General features: G+C 36.2%; 2 protein-coding genes across 9 annotated transcripts in view; both read left to right on the forward strand.

Moving 5' to 3' along the window:
- LOC139961970 (FYVE, RhoGEF and PH domain-containing protein 2-like) overlaps nucleotides 1-17,927 on the forward strand; it is a 119,259-nt gene extending 101,332 nt beyond the window's left edge. For all 8 annotated transcript variants that reach the window (XM_071961722.1, XM_071961725.1, XM_071961727.1 and 5 more), the window contains 4 exons: nucleotides 12,375-13,119; nucleotides 13,467-13,505; nucleotides 13,863-13,994; nucleotides 15,420-17,927. The gene's annotated coding sequence lies outside the window, so the exon portion shown is untranslated. The remainder of the gene's footprint in view (nucleotides 1-12,374; nucleotides 13,120-13,466; nucleotides 13,506-13,862; nucleotides 13,995-15,419) is intronic.
- LOC139961336 (tyramine receptor Ser-2-like) lies at nucleotides 1,761-3,113 on the forward strand. The gene has a single exon (XM_071960473.1). It carries the CDS (start codon nucleotides 1,761-1,763, stop codon nucleotides 3,111-3,113), a length of 1,353 nt encoding a protein of 450 aa, XP_071816574.1.
- Nucleotides 17,928-18,638: the final 711 nt, after the last annotated feature.

Genomic DNA, 18,638 nt, shown 5'->3' on the forward strand with positions numbered 1-18,638 from the left:
TATACTGGTCTTTGTAGTTACATAGAGCTCTGCCGTGAGAAGGCAGTTAATCCTTGTCGAACAATAAAATTTAATTCTACATAACGTAAAGAATAAAATATTCTTCCTAATATTTACATCGATTCCTACTTTTATGGACTGATTAATTACTACCGTGTCAAATTATTTGGAAAAGCTCGGTAAAATGATTGATGAATTACTACCAGATGCGATTCCTGCACTTTCAAGGGATATTCCGGTGGCTGATAAAATGACACAAAATATGGACAGTTTTAACACTGTCAGTTGAAATATATATTATTTATAAATCTAGATATGATTCTTGAATTTTATGACAAGTTTTTATGACAAATTTTATGACAAGAATGACAAATTGACAAGTTGACAAGTTGACAAGAATGACAAATTTTATGACAAGAATTTTATGACAAGAATTTTATGACAAATTTTATGACAAGCTTATCCTTTTCATTCTCTTAAAAGAGGATCACAGTCGTGGTAGTTGTTACATTAATATAGATGTTCTTCAAAAGCTTTAGTTTCTAATATTGTTATTGACTTGTCCTTGACATGTGATACATTTGGAATGTTTTCCTATTTATCAACATTCTCTTCATTTAGTATTTCATCATGATCCAGCTTGTCTTTAGAAATATTATTTTCCTCCAGAATGAGTCAGTGAATAAGTCATTTGTATATTATAAAAGAAAACGGCTTTTTGCAGCACAGTTGCCATGATGACGTCACTAACTGCAGTCAGTTCTTAAATTTTCTATAACTTTTAAAAACCCAAGCCCTAGTATGCAGATCATAGCCTATTTCAGCTATTTGCATAACAACAATTAAATGCAGTCACTATAATATACCTTTGAGATTCTCTCTTTAATCCCCAAATTTAAACTAGAGCGCTGCTTTGTATACTCTGTACACATTTGTCAAAGTTCTTTGCAAAATGGCCCCAATTTTTATAGTTAATCCGTCAATTAAGAATGTGTCCTTTAAATATATATATATATATATATATATATATATATATATATATATATATATATATATATATAATGGAACAGTTATACGATATGTCAAGTTGTTTTTTATGTCTCCAAAGGGCAGAAGCCTTTCCACTCTTCTATAAATGCAGCTTAATTGACTTGAATAAGAAGGAAAAAGAAGGCAAAAACTTATCATTCATTCTTGTAAACGTTAATTGCTCTATGTTATTTGTCTGTTAAGATTGTTTCAGAAGCAAAATACAGAAATTTCTTCAATTTCCCTTTGTTCATCAAGAAACACACACTCTTGCAGTAGAAAATTAAACAAAAGAAAACCTTTCGATTCAGTTGACAGCCATTTGCATGGACTTTGAACGATTTATCGGTCGGCACTGATGCCATCAATCTCTATATCGACGAGTCTCCTAGAGTCATACAGTAATTGATGTAGTGTCATTCTGGTATCACCATGTCAGAGTTTCATAAGTTTGCGGACACGTCGTAAGATGCACATGGCCAGAGAGTTAGTACACAATTCTTAAATATAGGTTTGAAATCATTGTCTAATTGGTACAAACAAAACTTTATTTCTAATTTCGTTTTATGCGGAGCGATCATCACCCTTTTTGTTTCTTTTATCAAAGTTAATTAGTGGCAGATAAATTTTAGACTTTTTCCTATACCAGTTTGATAATCGTTATGAAGATGGAAGTATTTAATTTGTCCGAATGGTATCCTCAAGATGATTTGTCAAATTGTAGCGCGGATATGGCATCTACTGTTCAGGACTTGCAACTCTCAAGGTTTCAGTCTACCGTATTGGTCATCTCGTATTTGTCACTCGCTGCTGCTGTTATTTTGGGGAATTCATGTGTTATTGTTGCCTACGTGAAAGACGCCAAAGTGAGAGCGTTACCATTTAATGTATACATCTTTGCACTTTCGATAACTGATCTTGCGGTAGGCATTTTTAATCTACCATACCACTCACTAACGGTCCTATGGCCCGGGGTCGAATACGCCAATTTCTATGTATCGGTCGGTGTGCTCTACGTTGCTTATATCATTGCTATCACGTCCGTCTTTCTGGTGGTTGCAATGACTGTTGACCGACTAAGGCTGATCTCCAGTCCAACGAAGTATTCTCACAAATGTAACCGTGGATCAAATATGCGTATAATATCCTGCGTGGTGCTGTTTTCGTTTGTTTATTGCTTTGTCCTTCTGGTCTTACGTGCCCTTCTACGGAAAGAGGACTCGTCCTGTTTCAAAAACCTACCTTACTTGGTATCTATGCTCATTGGCAACGTCTTCATCCCCGTCTCCACTCTCATCACGTTGAATCTGAGATTGGTGTGGAAGCTGCATTCACACTTCAAAGAGATGAAAAGAAGTTTGAAAGCTGCTGATCGTAAAGATGAAATCCGGCGAGGACGATCGATTTCAGGCAGTGTGGATGGTACTACTGGGGTTATGCCAGGAAAGGATCAGATAGGCCATAATCTGCAGAGTAGACCAAAAATGGAGCACGTGGACAAAAAGTCAGTGTCAATTGGAACTAAAAATGCAATTGCACATTCCATGGATTTGGGAGACGTCTCTGAAAGTGGTCAAACACAACAACGGAGTGTCGGATGTGGTGGTGCTTCGTTTTTGGGCGACCCAACGCAAGCCAACAAGGTGCTCACCACTGGTTCATGCATCGCAACTGCTGCATCTCACCGGCCAACGTGGGCTCAGAGAGATCATGGGTCTGTGGTGACAAAGAAAGAGAAATTACCAAGCTCCAGGAAAATGGCCAAGCACATGGTGCTGTTTGTGTATATATATCTTTGTTGTTGGATTCCGTCCCATGCCTATTTCCTGGTAAAAGCTGTCACTGGAGTGCCATTGTATAATCCAATGGATCTTTTGCAGCATGTTTTTTACATATTCCTCTATGTCAATTCAGCATTGAATCCTTTCCTTTACGCTGCGATGGGAGTCAGGTTTCGTTTGGCCTTGATAGGACTATTTCTTAAACAGAGTACTAAACCTGCAGACAGACGTTTAGTGTATGCCGATACTCCAGTTTCTAATGTTACTAATTCTACTACGGGACCAGTGAGCGACGCGATCTAAGGCCAATTTTAAACAGGGGGGGGGAGGGGGGGTTCAAAGACTGATATATTTTTAACTTTTGAAAGAAGCGAAAATAATTTATCTGAACGCCCTGGATTATGGCCGGTCATTCTTCTTGTGCTTTTCCACGAAGATCCGAAGGATCGCAACATGCATACTTATCGTTATGACTAAAGGGCATGGTCAGGCTTTAATTTGCAAAAGAACTTTCAGAGTGCTGCAACTCTCTCAATATTCTGTCACGGCGAAGAAGGTTATAAAAGTGAGGAAACGTAAGATGACAGTAGTAGGTAATTGTTGAAGTTTGCGAAATGATTGGCTATCTATTATTTGAATATAGCTATAGTACATTTAAAATATGACTGACATGCACAGAACCGCATTCACGGGCACGGACGAGGAAGGTGCGTGGGACGTATAGAAAAAGAAAATGAACACGATATCTATATCTATATATATATATATATATATATATATATATATATATATATATATATATATATATATATATATGCAGGTGCATTTTTATGTCATTTATAAAACTGTATAGCAAATGAGTATATGGTTTGATATAGTCCTGTATTGTATCTGTATGCCATGGTTACTGTTCATTTTGTAAATAACGAAGAAAACAGAAGAATTCAAGCACTATAGGCATATGTAGTTTTATCGCTGACGATGATGATGGCGGTTGCGATGACGGCGGCGATGACGATGATGGCAATTATGCAGAACGGCCATTGAATGAAGATGTTCTAAGAAGTTAAAGAGTGTTGTAACATATTTCGCTGATAATATTATAACATACGGTGATGATTTAAAGTACAATGTTAATATAGAACTGTATTCTAAGCAGCAACTGGTCATAAAGGTAACACATGTTAAAGTTCTAAGGCACCTAGCCAATGAGCCCCATATTCAGTAAAATTATTGTGTGTTATGATCTCATTCGAAATCTTTTGAAAAGCTCTTTTCGTTTGCACCATATAAATTTTGATAAATCTGGGAAACCCATAAATGTGTGCAAACTATGACTTGGGAGTGTTACGCTCATATGTTTTTTTTATTTTAGGCCTTAATAAGTTAACCCCTAATTACAAGCCCACAGACATCATTTGAATAATGTGATGTTCCTCTTGCCAAAAATTAGGCCGCAAAATATTTCACAAAATCGCGTTAGGCACAAACCTATTTATATTTGATGGGTTTTGATGAATATGTAAATTATTTATAATTCCTTAATTAATACAGTGATTATGATATAGTTGTTCATAGGTGTCCGTCGATTTTTATGAAATTATAGCACACTTCAATTTTAACTGACTAACGGGTACATAGTTTTACCAATTTGAACTGATAAAGCCATGAGAATCGACTGGTTTGACAGTATAAACATGTTTTGTACGAGTTCTGATTTGACTGTTTGAGGCCTCTCTGTTTTAAATTACGGTATCCGGTATTACGGTATTACTGCATATATATATATATATATATATATATATATATATATATATATATATATATATATATATATAATATTATATAAAAAAAAACATACTATGTATATATAATGCGACTTACTGATTTCTGCTGGATTGGCAGAAGCTTTTGGGAAATCGGATTATTTTTAATCAGTGTCGGATTATTTTAATCCGATTCCGTCGTAACTTCAAAGGAATTGTTTTGAGTTATATGGGGACGGCAGGTCGTTTCTGTTGTATAAACCGAATGATACCGTGGTTTTTAGGTTTGGTTCGCAGACGTTTTCTTTTCCTTTTCTAGATTGTCTGTCCAAGAATCGTTTTTGGTCAATGGCAATAACACGTAAATGCTTAATTTAATGATTTGAGAGATTGAAGTGATTTGCAACAGGTTGCTTGATCGTTTTTGCTTTGATCGCCAAATATGGCAGCAGATGAGGTAAATGACATTGTTAGATAGGCAGTTTATTTTATGCCGAATTTGGAACGTGCGTGTAGTTTGGTTGCTCTGAAAGGCCCCAGTAGAATCGACAAGTTTTGCAGTTTTGTGTACAGGGCGTTGATCCTGCATTTTCTGTTTTGTTTACCTCTGCCATGGGGTGTAATCCTGCAAAAAATACCAGAACTGAGTCTCGTAACTTTCTGGGACTTGTAAATGAAAATGAAAGATGGTTCTGAGAAAACTAAGCTGATTACAGACGTTCGGTACTTTGAAGTATGTGAAAATTCTTTAGAATGGTTTTTGCCATCCGTGGCAGACCAAGGTGGAATTCAATAACAAATGGTACCCTTTTTGGAACTGGTTTGACGAGTTTTGTACGTCAATGTTTCGGTAAGGGGTTTGCTTTTGGCCTTTTTGATGGCATATTCCATAGAACCTCGAAAATACTGTCTGTTGAGAATGTGTTGTAACAGTTCTTTGGTGCGAAGATCAAAATATTCCCAACGAAGAGGGCATTTTCATTCTGCACAAAAACATTCAAACTAAAAACGTGGCAAAAACCCCACGAAGAAGAATTGGCTGATTTGATGCAATTTATATTGACCAGCAATAATCTGGTATTTGGCAGCAACACTACCTCCAGATTCACAGCATCGCAATGGGTACTTCATTCTTTTGCCAACATCTTTATGGGAACCTCGAGAAAGAATATCTCGACAAAACTTGAAACCACACACGTGGTTACGTTTCGTTGAGATTTCTTCATGATATGTATGGATCCATGATGAGACAAATCTATTACTCTTCATGGATGACATAAGTTCGTTTCATCACACAATCAAATTAACTGAAGACTTTTCTATATATATATATATATATATATATATATATATATATATATATATATATATATATATATATATATATATATATATATATATATATATATATATATATATATATATATATATATATATATATCATTTTTTGTTAATATTATTAGAAAAAACAGAGAATTTAAATATGACTCATAATTCACAAATAAGGAGTATTGTTTAGAAAAAATATTGCAATTTTCGATCCCCATGGGCCCTTCGTCAGCAATACTTGGCAGTCGAATATAATGTACAAAATGTAACACAATGAAATTATGACGCTAGATAAGTGTAAGTGGCATTGGTGGAAATAGTACCAAATAAACCATGATACAGGGAGCGGATTATTGAGCAGAAAACAGATTACATATGTTTGTAGAACTGATAGTGGTTAAGGGGTCCCAAGTCTTTGTTGAGGCCGGTGATGTTAGACTTAATACGAAATATCCATTCAATTTGTTTACGTTCAGTAGAGGATTTGAAGTTCTATGCAATTAAAATACATTTTTAAGGTTTTTGAGAGAATGACTATGAAGATTGAAATGTTCGGAAACGGGGAATCCTGCTTACGAATAGATTTTTTTGTGATTACTAAAACGTAAGCGGAACCGAGGACCTGTTTCACCTATACATAATTGCAAAGTACACAGAAGAATATTATAAATAACATTATTAGAATCACAATAGAGGAATGGGGCCTTAGACCATAGTCAACATTGGAATTTTGACCTTGGTGCATGGGGTAGTGCGGGGGTGTATTTGGCATCGAGGTTTACCGCAACGGAAACTACTTGCAGAGGTGGAAACTTGGCAAGGGGGGTCTGGAGTAAGTGAGTAGAAATCTAAGGTTTGGGTGGGGAGGGGGGTTGACGATACGCTAGCACGGGGAGGGGAGGCGGGTTACCTTAAACGATTCCTTTACAGACTGATCGTCTTGGAATACATCAAATTCCTGTTTGATAGGGCTCATAAAGATGGGTTATAATTATTCACAAACGGAATGCGTGAATTAGGATTTTTGGAGTTGTATTGTAATAAGTCCTTACGGTTCAATGTGTCGGCCCTAGAAATACCGTCTAAGTAAGTGAAGTGGGTGTCCGACCTCCAAGAAATAACCAGTTAAGATGGATACCTCGTGTTCATAATCACGTCTGTCGAAGCACTTGAGTGTATAAGGTATTGACTGTAAACGATATAATTCTTGAGACATGGGTGAAAACTATTAAAGTGTAAAAACAAATGAATATCAGTAGGTTTATAATAGACCGAAGTGGTTAAGGAATTATTATCCAACTTGACCAGAACGTCTAAGAATGATAGTTGATGTTTAAAAACTTCTATATAACGTGTAATGCTCTCATGAAATGAGTGCAAATGTTCAAAGTAAGACTTCATCATGTGGCCAGACTCCAACTAATATATCTTCAATGTATCTATTCTAATGTGCGGCTTAAGACCATTGCGGTATAGGCTCCAGTTTGCGTATGCTACAGTGTGTTAGGATAAATCCGCCGTCAAGACATTTGTGAACTAAGCAGGACGCTCAAGTTATTCCCACCTTGCCGACCAATTATTTGAGGAATGGGTACCCTTGCAGCACATCTTTAAGGATACATCGACTCCAGACTTATCTATAGACAATAGTCATTGTTATAAATAGGGAACCACACATTTTTTGAGAGTCTTAAATAATATTCAGGCGTTACCGATTAATTCTTTACTTGTAACCATGGACGTATATCCTCTTTATATACCAATATCCCTCACTTGAGGAGGGAGTTCTCGCTTGTCTCCGTGAGTTTGCCATTAAGCCCACTTTAGCTGATAATCTTGGTCTTATAAATTTAGCGTTTGATACTAAGTAGTAATTGTTCCTCTTAAATTCTAATGGTAAATATTTTCTCCAAATCAAAGGTACTGCTGTGAGGAATAAAATGGCACCATCCTACGCCAACATATTTATGCACAAATTGTTTTCTCAATCCTCTATCGTCTAATCTGTATTACAAGTGCGAATTGCGTTAGAACTGCATTTCAAATAAGCAGTATTGTAGTGCGCGTGGAGTGCTTGCAATATCAGGAAGAACTTTCTGGTTGTTTATTATTTTACTTTCTTGGGTGTACAACTTACCAGAAGTATAGTCATGAATTATACTATATAGGTACCTACAAAGTGAGGGTGCTGGTGAGCGCCGTGACAGGCTCAGAATAAATTAGCCTCTGAAACTACAAATGTAATGCAAAATGTAAATATAACTGCAAAATGCAACAGAGAGTATAGGCTATCTATAGGTATTGTTCACTAGGCCAGTAAAGCCAGTATTGTAGCGCACACGCTCACTACAATAAATATTCTGCAAAATGCCTGACTAGTTAATTATGCCTTTAGCAGTGTTAATGAACTTTGCCAGTTGTACGTCTGACTGAGTTTTAGCGCAATAGGTGTTAAGTTGCATTATATTGTATCAACGACAATATTAGTGTGTTTAATGTCTATGAGGTATGATAATTGTATCAGGGTTCAACGTTTTGGTAAGGTAAAAGGAACTGGCAGTTGTATGTTAAGTGTAGGCCTACTGAAGAAACAATAAAACCAACAAAAGCAACTCGGTATGTATGTTTTTGGGTAAGTCTACATAATTTAACGACTGTTAGTTTGCTGTACTATTCAAACCTATAATCATGTTTGAGCGTTTTAATCAGTTTCGAGAAATTACGCTTCAGACACGTACACACGTTTAATGGCCACCCCATAGCAGGCACATTACAAGGTTCTAATGGTATTGCACAGTGGCGTAACATGGCCGGTGCCGGAACTCGAACCTGGTGGCAAAACCCGAAAGCCCGGCCACCAAAATTTCGAACGAAACTTTTTTCTCAACATAGAAAGCATTATAGTGACGTATCTAGGTGTCTAGAGGTGCTAAATATAACAAATATCACGGTTTATGATTTGGGTGAAGGTGGAGTTTCTATGGGTGCCATTTCCTGTTTCCGCATAGGGGATAGCTTGCTTCTTGCTATACTGTCTGGTAAATGTTCCCATACTGCACGAAGCAGTTGAGGGAAGGCATTATAGTATGTTCCCATTTGTTAATATTTAAATGAACGTATGGGCCACTACAACTCCAAATGTGACTTTTCTTCCATATGTTCCTACTGAACGATAAAGTATACCACCGACTTTGGCACACATGCCTAATATCTTTGGAATAACGCAGAGCAAACTGCTATGGTATTGAACTAAATTCACACGTGAATCCTGCATTTAAGTATTTAACTACATAACTATATATAACTAAATCACTAAATAACTATATAACTATATAATTATATATCTATATAACTGTATAACTGTTTAACTATATAATTAAATCTAAGCAATTGACGTTATATGATGATATCTGACGTTAACATTAAGAATTCCTCTAATTGTATGAGGTGCTGTAGTTATATAGAGTGTGGCAGGGGAGTAGGAAGCTTTCAAAAAAGTTGGGGGTGGGGCACAACACCAGAGGGGCACTTTCTCATTCTACAACCACCACTCGTTATGCTATAAACCGATACACACCGGCCATATATGATGTGTTAGTATGCTGACAGACCAGGTGTAGTATAGCATAATATGCTAGTAGAATGAGCTGCGACATTGATTTTTTTTTTATTTATTGAGATTGTTTATTGTAAACCGTGCTACAAAAAAAGATATGGGATGCCATTTTCAAAATAGCACGTACAGACTAAAAATAAATAATGAAAATAAAATATTAATATTAACAAAGGCTTAAGATATCCAAAAGACAGTTCTGCATCAAAGGGGCACATTTTATTTGCCAGTCGGGCACATTTGCTATTATTGAAAAATGGGGGGCACGTGCCCCCCGGCTTCTACCCCCTGGTGTGTGGTGTAGTTATATAGAATGATATCCACATTAAGTTACGAAATTATTAGGCGTATAGTCTTCACAGCAAACATATATTAAAAACGTTTGATTTCGATTGGCTTCAGTTTGTTCATCTTTCTTATTGTGTTTATTTTCGCCTTCGAATAGCCTATGGCCATATCTGTCTGCTTCCAGGCTTGAGTCCAGCGACAGTGATCCGACAAAGAATGATGACGTATAGTGATCGTGCCAGTGGAAGGATGGTTTGATGGTTTCCATAGACCATACACATTCCTGTGTTACTATATATCTGCCTTTATGTTACTATATTTCTCTTTATGTCAGCATATGGAACATGACTTGAAGTTGCTGCGTTCATAGTCACATTAGATTATACAGGAAGAAAAATTGATTTATCTGACTTTATAAAGTATCTAACCACATCTTGCAGGATTCCGATTGGTTTAAGAATTAAACCAATTTATGGCTTATCGGGGTTTAGTGTTAGATAAAGACGTCGTTTTCTGTCAAGCACGAGAAGACATATTACATTAAACCCGATTGTATTGTGCTGGTAAACAAACTAAAACGTCTCGTTAGGGCGGAAAATCGATTACGACCAAGCATAAGGCTGCTCGTATGAGATATTATCAGCCTCATATTTGTGTTTCGTCGTTTACTTAACTTTGCCTTCCTTTGCATGTGCATGTTAACTTCTCTATCTCAATTTTAAGCTTCTTTTGCTAAGTAATAAATGCATTGAACATCACTGTAATTTTAGGAAAAAGGGAATAAACGAGATTGATACACACAAAAAAGAGGGGGTGGGGCAGGGGGGGGGGGGTGGAGAATACTCCTAACAAGTGAAGTACTACAGATTATACTGTTTCACTTAATACAGTCAAAACGGTAACCAGACGTCAAAGGTCGTTATGTATATTAACACTGTCCATAGGCGTACCATAGGCGTAGGTGGCGGGGGCTGGGGCCGGGGGGGGGTAGCCCCCAACCAAAAAATTTTGTGAAAATTCGGGCAATATGCTGAGAATAATTCGGGCACCTACTGAAAGAAAAATAATTTGCAATGTGTTTTTCAATGGTTAAACTGATATTATTATTGTCATTATTATTGTAACGACTTCCCAAATAATTATAACCAATATGGAAGGCTAATAACACGGTAAATGATTGTATGTTATTGGCATGCGATGTAATAACCAATGCATGCCCTATATTACAGCCCCCCTCCCCCCCCCCAATCAAATTGGGCTCCTACGCCTATGACACTGTCAGAAAATTAAGATGAATGAAAATAGTCAACCCTATAAGACGGCTCGTATATTCAATAATGGCATTGACTCTTATAATTACTAAACGAATAGAATATGTTCTATATTATCCACATCATAGTTTAATAAATGCAGTACCTGTAATACTTAGAACGAAAAGGCTTTAACAATACTGAGGAAATGCCAGTGTTGGAATAGCTGTATAATGCCTTCATGCATGATATGGTTTGTTAATTCTAATCAAAATCTCAAAAAAAGCAAGCGACGGCTATAAGACCGTGTGTTTTTGTCTATGACAACTATTTTGCTGTATCATAGATTCCTGGTTATCTTTGTTACTATTATACACGTTTAAACAGGCAGTGGTAATTACAGTGGCAATTAGATCATGAGTCTGACTATAAAAACGATCATGTTGCTTCCCGATGGCTAATTACTGACAAGGGCGTAGGAACCGGGGGGCTGGGTGGGCGCCAGCCCCCCCCCCAGTGAAAAATATGGGGGGCGGAAGTATCATTCCGCCCCCTGCTTCGCAAGTCAGAAAACCCCTTTTCCATTTCCAAATGAGAAAAAAGTCTCATTTGGAGCACCAAATTGCATCTAAGGCCAGGTGAAAATGCAAAATTATTTACTAAATGGAGTGGGTGTTGAAGTGACTTATATTGCACCAAATTGCATCTGAGGCCACCTGGAAATGCAAAAGGCCAGGCCAGGCCGGCCATCAGTCTTCAGCCCCCCCCCCCCACTCAAAAGTACCTTCCTACGCCACTGATTACTGATGATGTTTGCAGTTATCACAGAAAAAAATTGTCTTAAAGGTATGCTGTATTGGCCCCAAATATGCTAGATATTCAAATATGGTCACCTTTGGAAAACATTCTTAAACTGTTTTCATTACGACCGTGGAGGAAATTTTCCTCACTGGGACATTCAGTCATCTTGTGTTCCTTAAAAATGTCTTAGAACAATTTGGAGAGTAAAGACCTCCAGAAAAGCACTTTTTGAAAACTTGTAGCGATTATAGCATGCTATTATTTGGGGCCTATACTGACTACCGCTAAGCATAGACAAGGTAGACAAATGGTATATTAGAGTAAAAACTATGACTTTGAAGAGAATCCTGCTTAATAATATAGGTTACTGATTATGTTTGCAATTATCTCATGAGAAAATCTAGTAACCACATTTCGTCAAAAAAACATTTCTGTATTTTCTTTATTGTTGCGCATAGCAACCTATATAGATTAACGTATGGAGATCATATTCATCATGTATACTTTTATTTTTCAGTTTAAAGATGGATCTAGTTAACCACACATCTTCGAATTACTGACGGTCAAGACCACCGAATGACCAACAAGCTAAATATCCTTATTCATCTTGAACTTTATTTACATCACTAGCAACATTTCCTTTTATTTATCAGAGATATATCAGAGAGTTTTATGTTTCCTTTAAAGCATTATTGTATTGTTTAATGCATATTTATCTAATGTTCATATACGTGCATTTCTCATGGGCCTGAATATGCTCTATTCGAATACACTTCTCCTTAAGTTAAATATGTAATGAAATTACTTATCAACAACAGTTTATTGTTCTTGTATGTTCTTATCTTTGTTCTTTTCTTTTGTTTCCTATATATATTTTTTTTTACAGAAATACGTTGTTTATGTCATTCTTGCAAAGTGTGCGAAACATCGATTTATATGCCTTCATTTCAGTTTACATTGATTTACACATATATTGATATACATTCATATATTTGATTATCTTTTGTTTGCTCTGAACTATAATAATATGTTGATATATGGCATTTCATAGAGATGCTTCATATTCTCTGAATTGTTATTTTAAATGTTGGTGCAAACCATCAAACATACTGTGAGTTTCAATTTTCAGGGTTTCCTTACCTTCCTTCACATGTAATTGCTTGAAAATGCTTCATTGTATAAATTTGAAACTTCTTCGTCTTCAATTACAACAGATTCATCAACAACTGAATGTCCGACCACGCAATCCAATATAACTAACGGTAGGAATAACTTTCACTAAACTATCAAAATGATAACCAAATCATTTTACTTGGTTTCCTTTTAACTACTAACCATTCGTATCCCAAAGTACTGAGGCATGTGAAATACTAAGTTTTATAAAACACCAAAGAAGATTCTATGGTTCAGACATGGTATATGCAGTTGATATGTGGCATTTGATAGATATGTTTCATATTTTCTGAATTGTTATTTTAAGTATTGGTGCAAACCATCAAACATACTGTGAGTTTCGATTTTCAGGGTTTCCTTACCTTCCTTCACATGTAATTGCTTGAAAGTGCTTCATTGAAAAAAATGAAAAATTCTTCGTCTTCAATTACAACAGGTTCATCAACAACTGAATGTTCGACCAATATAACTAACGGTAGGAATAACTTTCACTAAACTATCAAAAATGATAACCAAAACATTTTACTTGGTTTCATCTTAACTACTAACCATTCGTATCCCAAAGTACTGAGGCATGTGAAATACTACGTTTTATAAAACACCAAAGAAGATTCTATGGTTCAGACATGGTATATGCAGTTGATATGTTGATATGTGGCATTTGATAGATATGCTTCAAATTCTCTGAAATTTCATGTTACTTTCGATAATCGATTTATATCGGAATTCAATTCTATGAACTTAATCAAAACAGTTTGTTGTGTTTCCTTTCTTACATATCCCTTCTAACATATACTGACCGGAGATTGATTTTTTTTTTTTTGGCTTACAGCCAATGTTACAGACACAGTTCGAGAAACGACCGACCTGGTTCGATTTTGCTTGTTAAGGAACTTGACTACTTCTCATTCAGACTGCGTTGGAGATATGCTTCAACAAACCATGAACGATGATGCGACAACTGGTAGGAAATCATTCATGAGTTATACCCATTATTAAGACAGAACTTGACACTAGATGCGAAATTTGAATTCAAAATTTAGAACAACTATACCATAAAAGAACAATTCCGTTCCCATGTAAATATCTTGAGATCAAAGGAAAATTGTAATAACCCTGTTGCCTCTTCAAGGTTGTAAAGTAATTAAAGTAACTTGTGATAATTGTCATGAATCATGGTGTCTCTAATAAGTTTTCACACAACTAGCTAGGTAAACATATAAAAAATTGCTATGTTGGGTTCAAGTGGCCATAAGCTTGAATATAATACAGATAATATTGTGCAAAATAAACATGTTGACCATAGATTTGTTTATCAACCTGTTCACAGTATTCACAAATTTACATAAAATAGAATATGAAAAGAAGAAAGTGCACAGTCGTCCAATGTTTATCACACTTTTACAGGAAAGTTGGCTAAACAATTGTTATATAAATCTGCACGGGGAACTTATATGCAATATATGTTATTATACAACACCTAATTATATTCCGGCCATTTGATTGGTCGATTGCTCGTCGATTGCGTGCAAAATCCGCTCTATTGCACTCTGTGAAAGAGAACCATGTGTTATACTTTTTTTGATAGCACTTTTTTCAATGGTAAGGGAGCAGAGAAACCTGTCTGTTCAAAACAATCTGTTGCATGAGTGCATTTTACCCATCTTAATATAATATGTTGTATAAAACAAATAATGAATGGTTTCCATTCGTGCAATAGTGCAAATTCGTTGAAAGGTGTAATTTGTTCCATTCAATGAGGCTGCGCCTCATTGAATGGAACAAATTACATCTTTCAACTCATGAAATATTTGCACTATTGCACGAATGGAAACCATTCATTATTTGTATAATGTGTGAAGATAAACAATAATCTTCCAATGGTCCGTATTATGCAATGATTTTATTTAGTTACTACAAAAAAAAGTAAATAAGATTTTCCGAATAAGATTTCCGTAAATGCTCGTTATAGTGGCGTCCTGCAATGTCTATACGGAACGCTTATTATTTCGACTATTCCTCGCCGATGGGATAGCCGATTTGACCGCCGCCGCCGCTGGTCATAGATTTGTCGTTCCTGTGAATGTTGTTTCTCTGCCAATGTGTGACCCTTTATGTAAATATCTTTCTATTTGACAAAGATCAAACGTAATAGATCTTCATCAGAACGTCTAAGATAAATGCTCCACTGAAATACATTTAAATTGATCGCTTAGTTATTGCTGAGAGCAAAATACGACAGATTGATCGTAACTTCAAGGGTGAGGCATGCAGGATCTAAACCCATAGTGTAAAGATAATCTTGATAATCTCGTTACGTCTTTAATTTACCCATATTCCAACCTGTCTACATACTGATCGATGATTGATCTGTTTTTTTGGTTTAAAGCACCAACACCGCCGCCGCCCGAGCTGTGTCCGGCATTGTGCTTGTTTGGGAACCTCACTAGTCAACTGTGTTTGCCTGAATTACCCGATTGGGAATGACTACCGTTTCTAACCAGACAGCGAAGGAACGATGATAGTTACAGAAATCTTGACCTATGATATGACTACTGGTTGGAAGTAATTCATGCGTTGTCGCCATCAGTAAGACAAACCTTGACTCTATAATACGAAAATTTAATGCAAATGTAGAAAAACTTCCAGAAACTTAGAAGAGATCCGTATCTTTAAGATTGTTAAAAAAAGGAATGTCGCAAAAGAAATTTCTGGAGACGAAAGAAAAAGTTGGATTTTATAACCTGACCTAAGTATAGCAGTGATAGTTTTCATAAATGAGGATGTGACTAGTAAGTTGTCACACTTTACTAAAAGATTAAGATTATTAGCTACTGCGAAGAGAAGATTAAAAAGAAACCTCATGAACTAAACTTTGTATAATTTGCTTAGGATTTGTGCACATTTATGGTGGAAATATGATTTAAACTGCCCACTTCTTCTTTTTATGTTTTATTTTTAAACGTTTATATTTAGAGTCCGGGGACTATTCAATGTATTTCCATTGCTATGGGATGTTTATACCGAAAGAACGAAACGTTGTGTATGCAATAGTAGAAAAGTGCCTCAAGCGTCAGTAATGCTCTGTTGCAGGTGAATTCCTTTGCAAAAATTCCTTTGCAGCGAAAAAAGGAAGGAAAAAAGAACAGAAGGAAATTTTATAGATAGTTGTGAATAGGGTAGAATGGTTTTGTTATACCGCCAGTTGGCTTCGTGATTCCTTGCGATACAACGGTGCTCACAATTCAAAATAACTATCCGACTAATACGATAGTACGTTGAGCTCTATTCTTGTATAATTGGTCGAACAAACATCCTGAACGTCAGTGCTTTCCAAGTTTTATTATTATAACAAGATATATTATGACACCTAGGCTGTTTATGAAAAGGTACGCGGTATACATATTACCGTACAATGACTATTAGTAGCAATGGCTTGTAGATTGTTGTTGTTTTAGAGATGTCCTCCTCACAGTATAAGAGTACTTTATTTCTGACAATGCTGTCATTGTTGAGAAGTCGACTAAGGGGAAAAAAAACAAATTTGAGGAGTAGGATATATAGTGATGATATGAATAGGTCTCGTAATTACTGCAACAGTATAGTCGACCTATACTTCCGTCGCGATCGCGATATGTGGAAGACTGGCAGTGTTCTATTTTTCTACTGTTGCATTCACATCGCTTCGTTGCCCAGTTTATCACACCGACATCACTTGAATGATCATGCGGTACCGTATCTAAAGTATGAGATGTATTGTGCTAATTCTTACTTCCACATCGAACCACTCAGATTCCATATATGCACCACGTATAAAGTTCTGTCTATGTCCTTCATAAAACTAACACGTCAAGTCCAGAGGCGTCGACGTGTGGCATTTAACCTTGGACAAGTATTTAGGCTATATATAATACCACACGTATATGACAAGACATATGGGACAAACACCGCATACTATATCCTCGTTTTAATACGAATATATACGCGTATTAAATCAGACAATATAGCATTCATAAAGGTGTTTCGAGAGTTACCACATGGGAGATTGCAAACTTAGTCTCTATTGATATACACCCAAGCCAAACGTACTTGATCTAAACAACAGTGTGATTTAATACATGTACATATTCGAATTAATGCGTGTAATATATTCGAATTAATATGTGTATATACTCGAAAAGATCCTCATATGTATTCGAATTAATACGTATTTACATTCGAATTAATACGCGGATATATTTAAGCCTTATGGTTGTCTTATAATATATACGCGTATATATTCGAAGTTAATACGCGTATATATTCACATTAATACGCGGATATATTATGCGGTGATTGTCCCACATGGCTTGCCATAAACGTACGGCATCCTGGTATGTATGTGTTGTCAGCCGTTCTTTACACCTCGGTCGATTTTGGTAGGAATGCAATGCCGGTACATGTATAATCATAGGCGGTACTTTTGAGATTTGTACGTTTTGTCCAGGGGCGGAATTTGATGTGTGAAAGTGGGGATGGGGGGGGGGGGGGCTATGGGAGGGTCTAAGGGGTCAGACATTTTGGATTTATAAAGCCCCTAAATGTAATATGGTACAATAGGAATTTCTCAGTACTACTTGAGTATTTGAACAAGTATTTATGCTATCTGCATAAAAGTGTTGCCAGATTAATTAGTAACATAAGCAGTAACAAATGGATTTAAATAAGAATCGTCACAATGGGTCGCTCTGTCTTATAGCATATTACCCAAGCTCAGGTAGCCCTCTCCTACGTTTTAAATTTTGGGCGAGTTTCTTCTCAGAACAGTATTATTGTTGGTATACGGTTATGACAGTGCATTTATATTTGCATAATACTTGATTTATACATATTATAATATACACAGTATACAAGTTAACCAATGTAAATCGTCTGTCTGTGTTTTCCATCACGACTTAAGCCGAACGGTTTAAGAAAAATCGGCAAGTTTACCGATAAAAGTTCACTATTTAAGTGGATTCAGAAAGACCATAAGAGCAATGACAAATGTGACTTTTTGGTTTCCCGAAAGGGAAAATATGGAGTCTCTCTTGTTACCGACCGTGCATAGTTGTGAGGGGTACCGCGGATTGCAAAGTCGGCATTGACTGTAACGCGGATCGCAAAGTTGGTCATTACTATTTATATACGGTTAGATTTGTTCAACACGGCAGCATACAGAAACGTCGAAGCCGAATCCAAAGCCAAAGTGAATTAATTCGTTCACACATCCGGAGTCTATGCACGTTACCGCCCTTAACTTCTTTTCGGGAATATTTCTACTGCAGTTTTGATGTTTAATATGGGTATAAGGAGACTCCTCCTGCTTTGAGATATTCTGTTCTACGTGCAGAACGGTTTCAAGCTATTGCATATGGTAATTGTGCCATGTTTTTCTGATTTATTTTGAGGTAAGTAGAGAATTTTTTTCATCAAGTAATTTAAGGTCTAGAAAGTGATCTTTTTAACTTGCTTGTGACCGGCCATTGCCCCAACTACTTTATCACAAGTCAACATAAACTGCCATAAGTTCCATTGGTCTTAGCATAGTGATATATCATATTATCCATCAGAACTAGTCAATTATAAG

The sequence above is a fragment of the Apostichopus japonicus genome, chromosome 20, assembly GCF_037975245.1.
Source record: "Apostichopus japonicus isolate 1M-3 chromosome 20, ASM3797524v1, whole genome shotgun sequence".
Lineage (NCBI taxonomy): Eukaryota > Metazoa > Echinodermata > Holothuroidea > Aspidochirotida > Stichopodidae > Apostichopus > Apostichopus japonicus.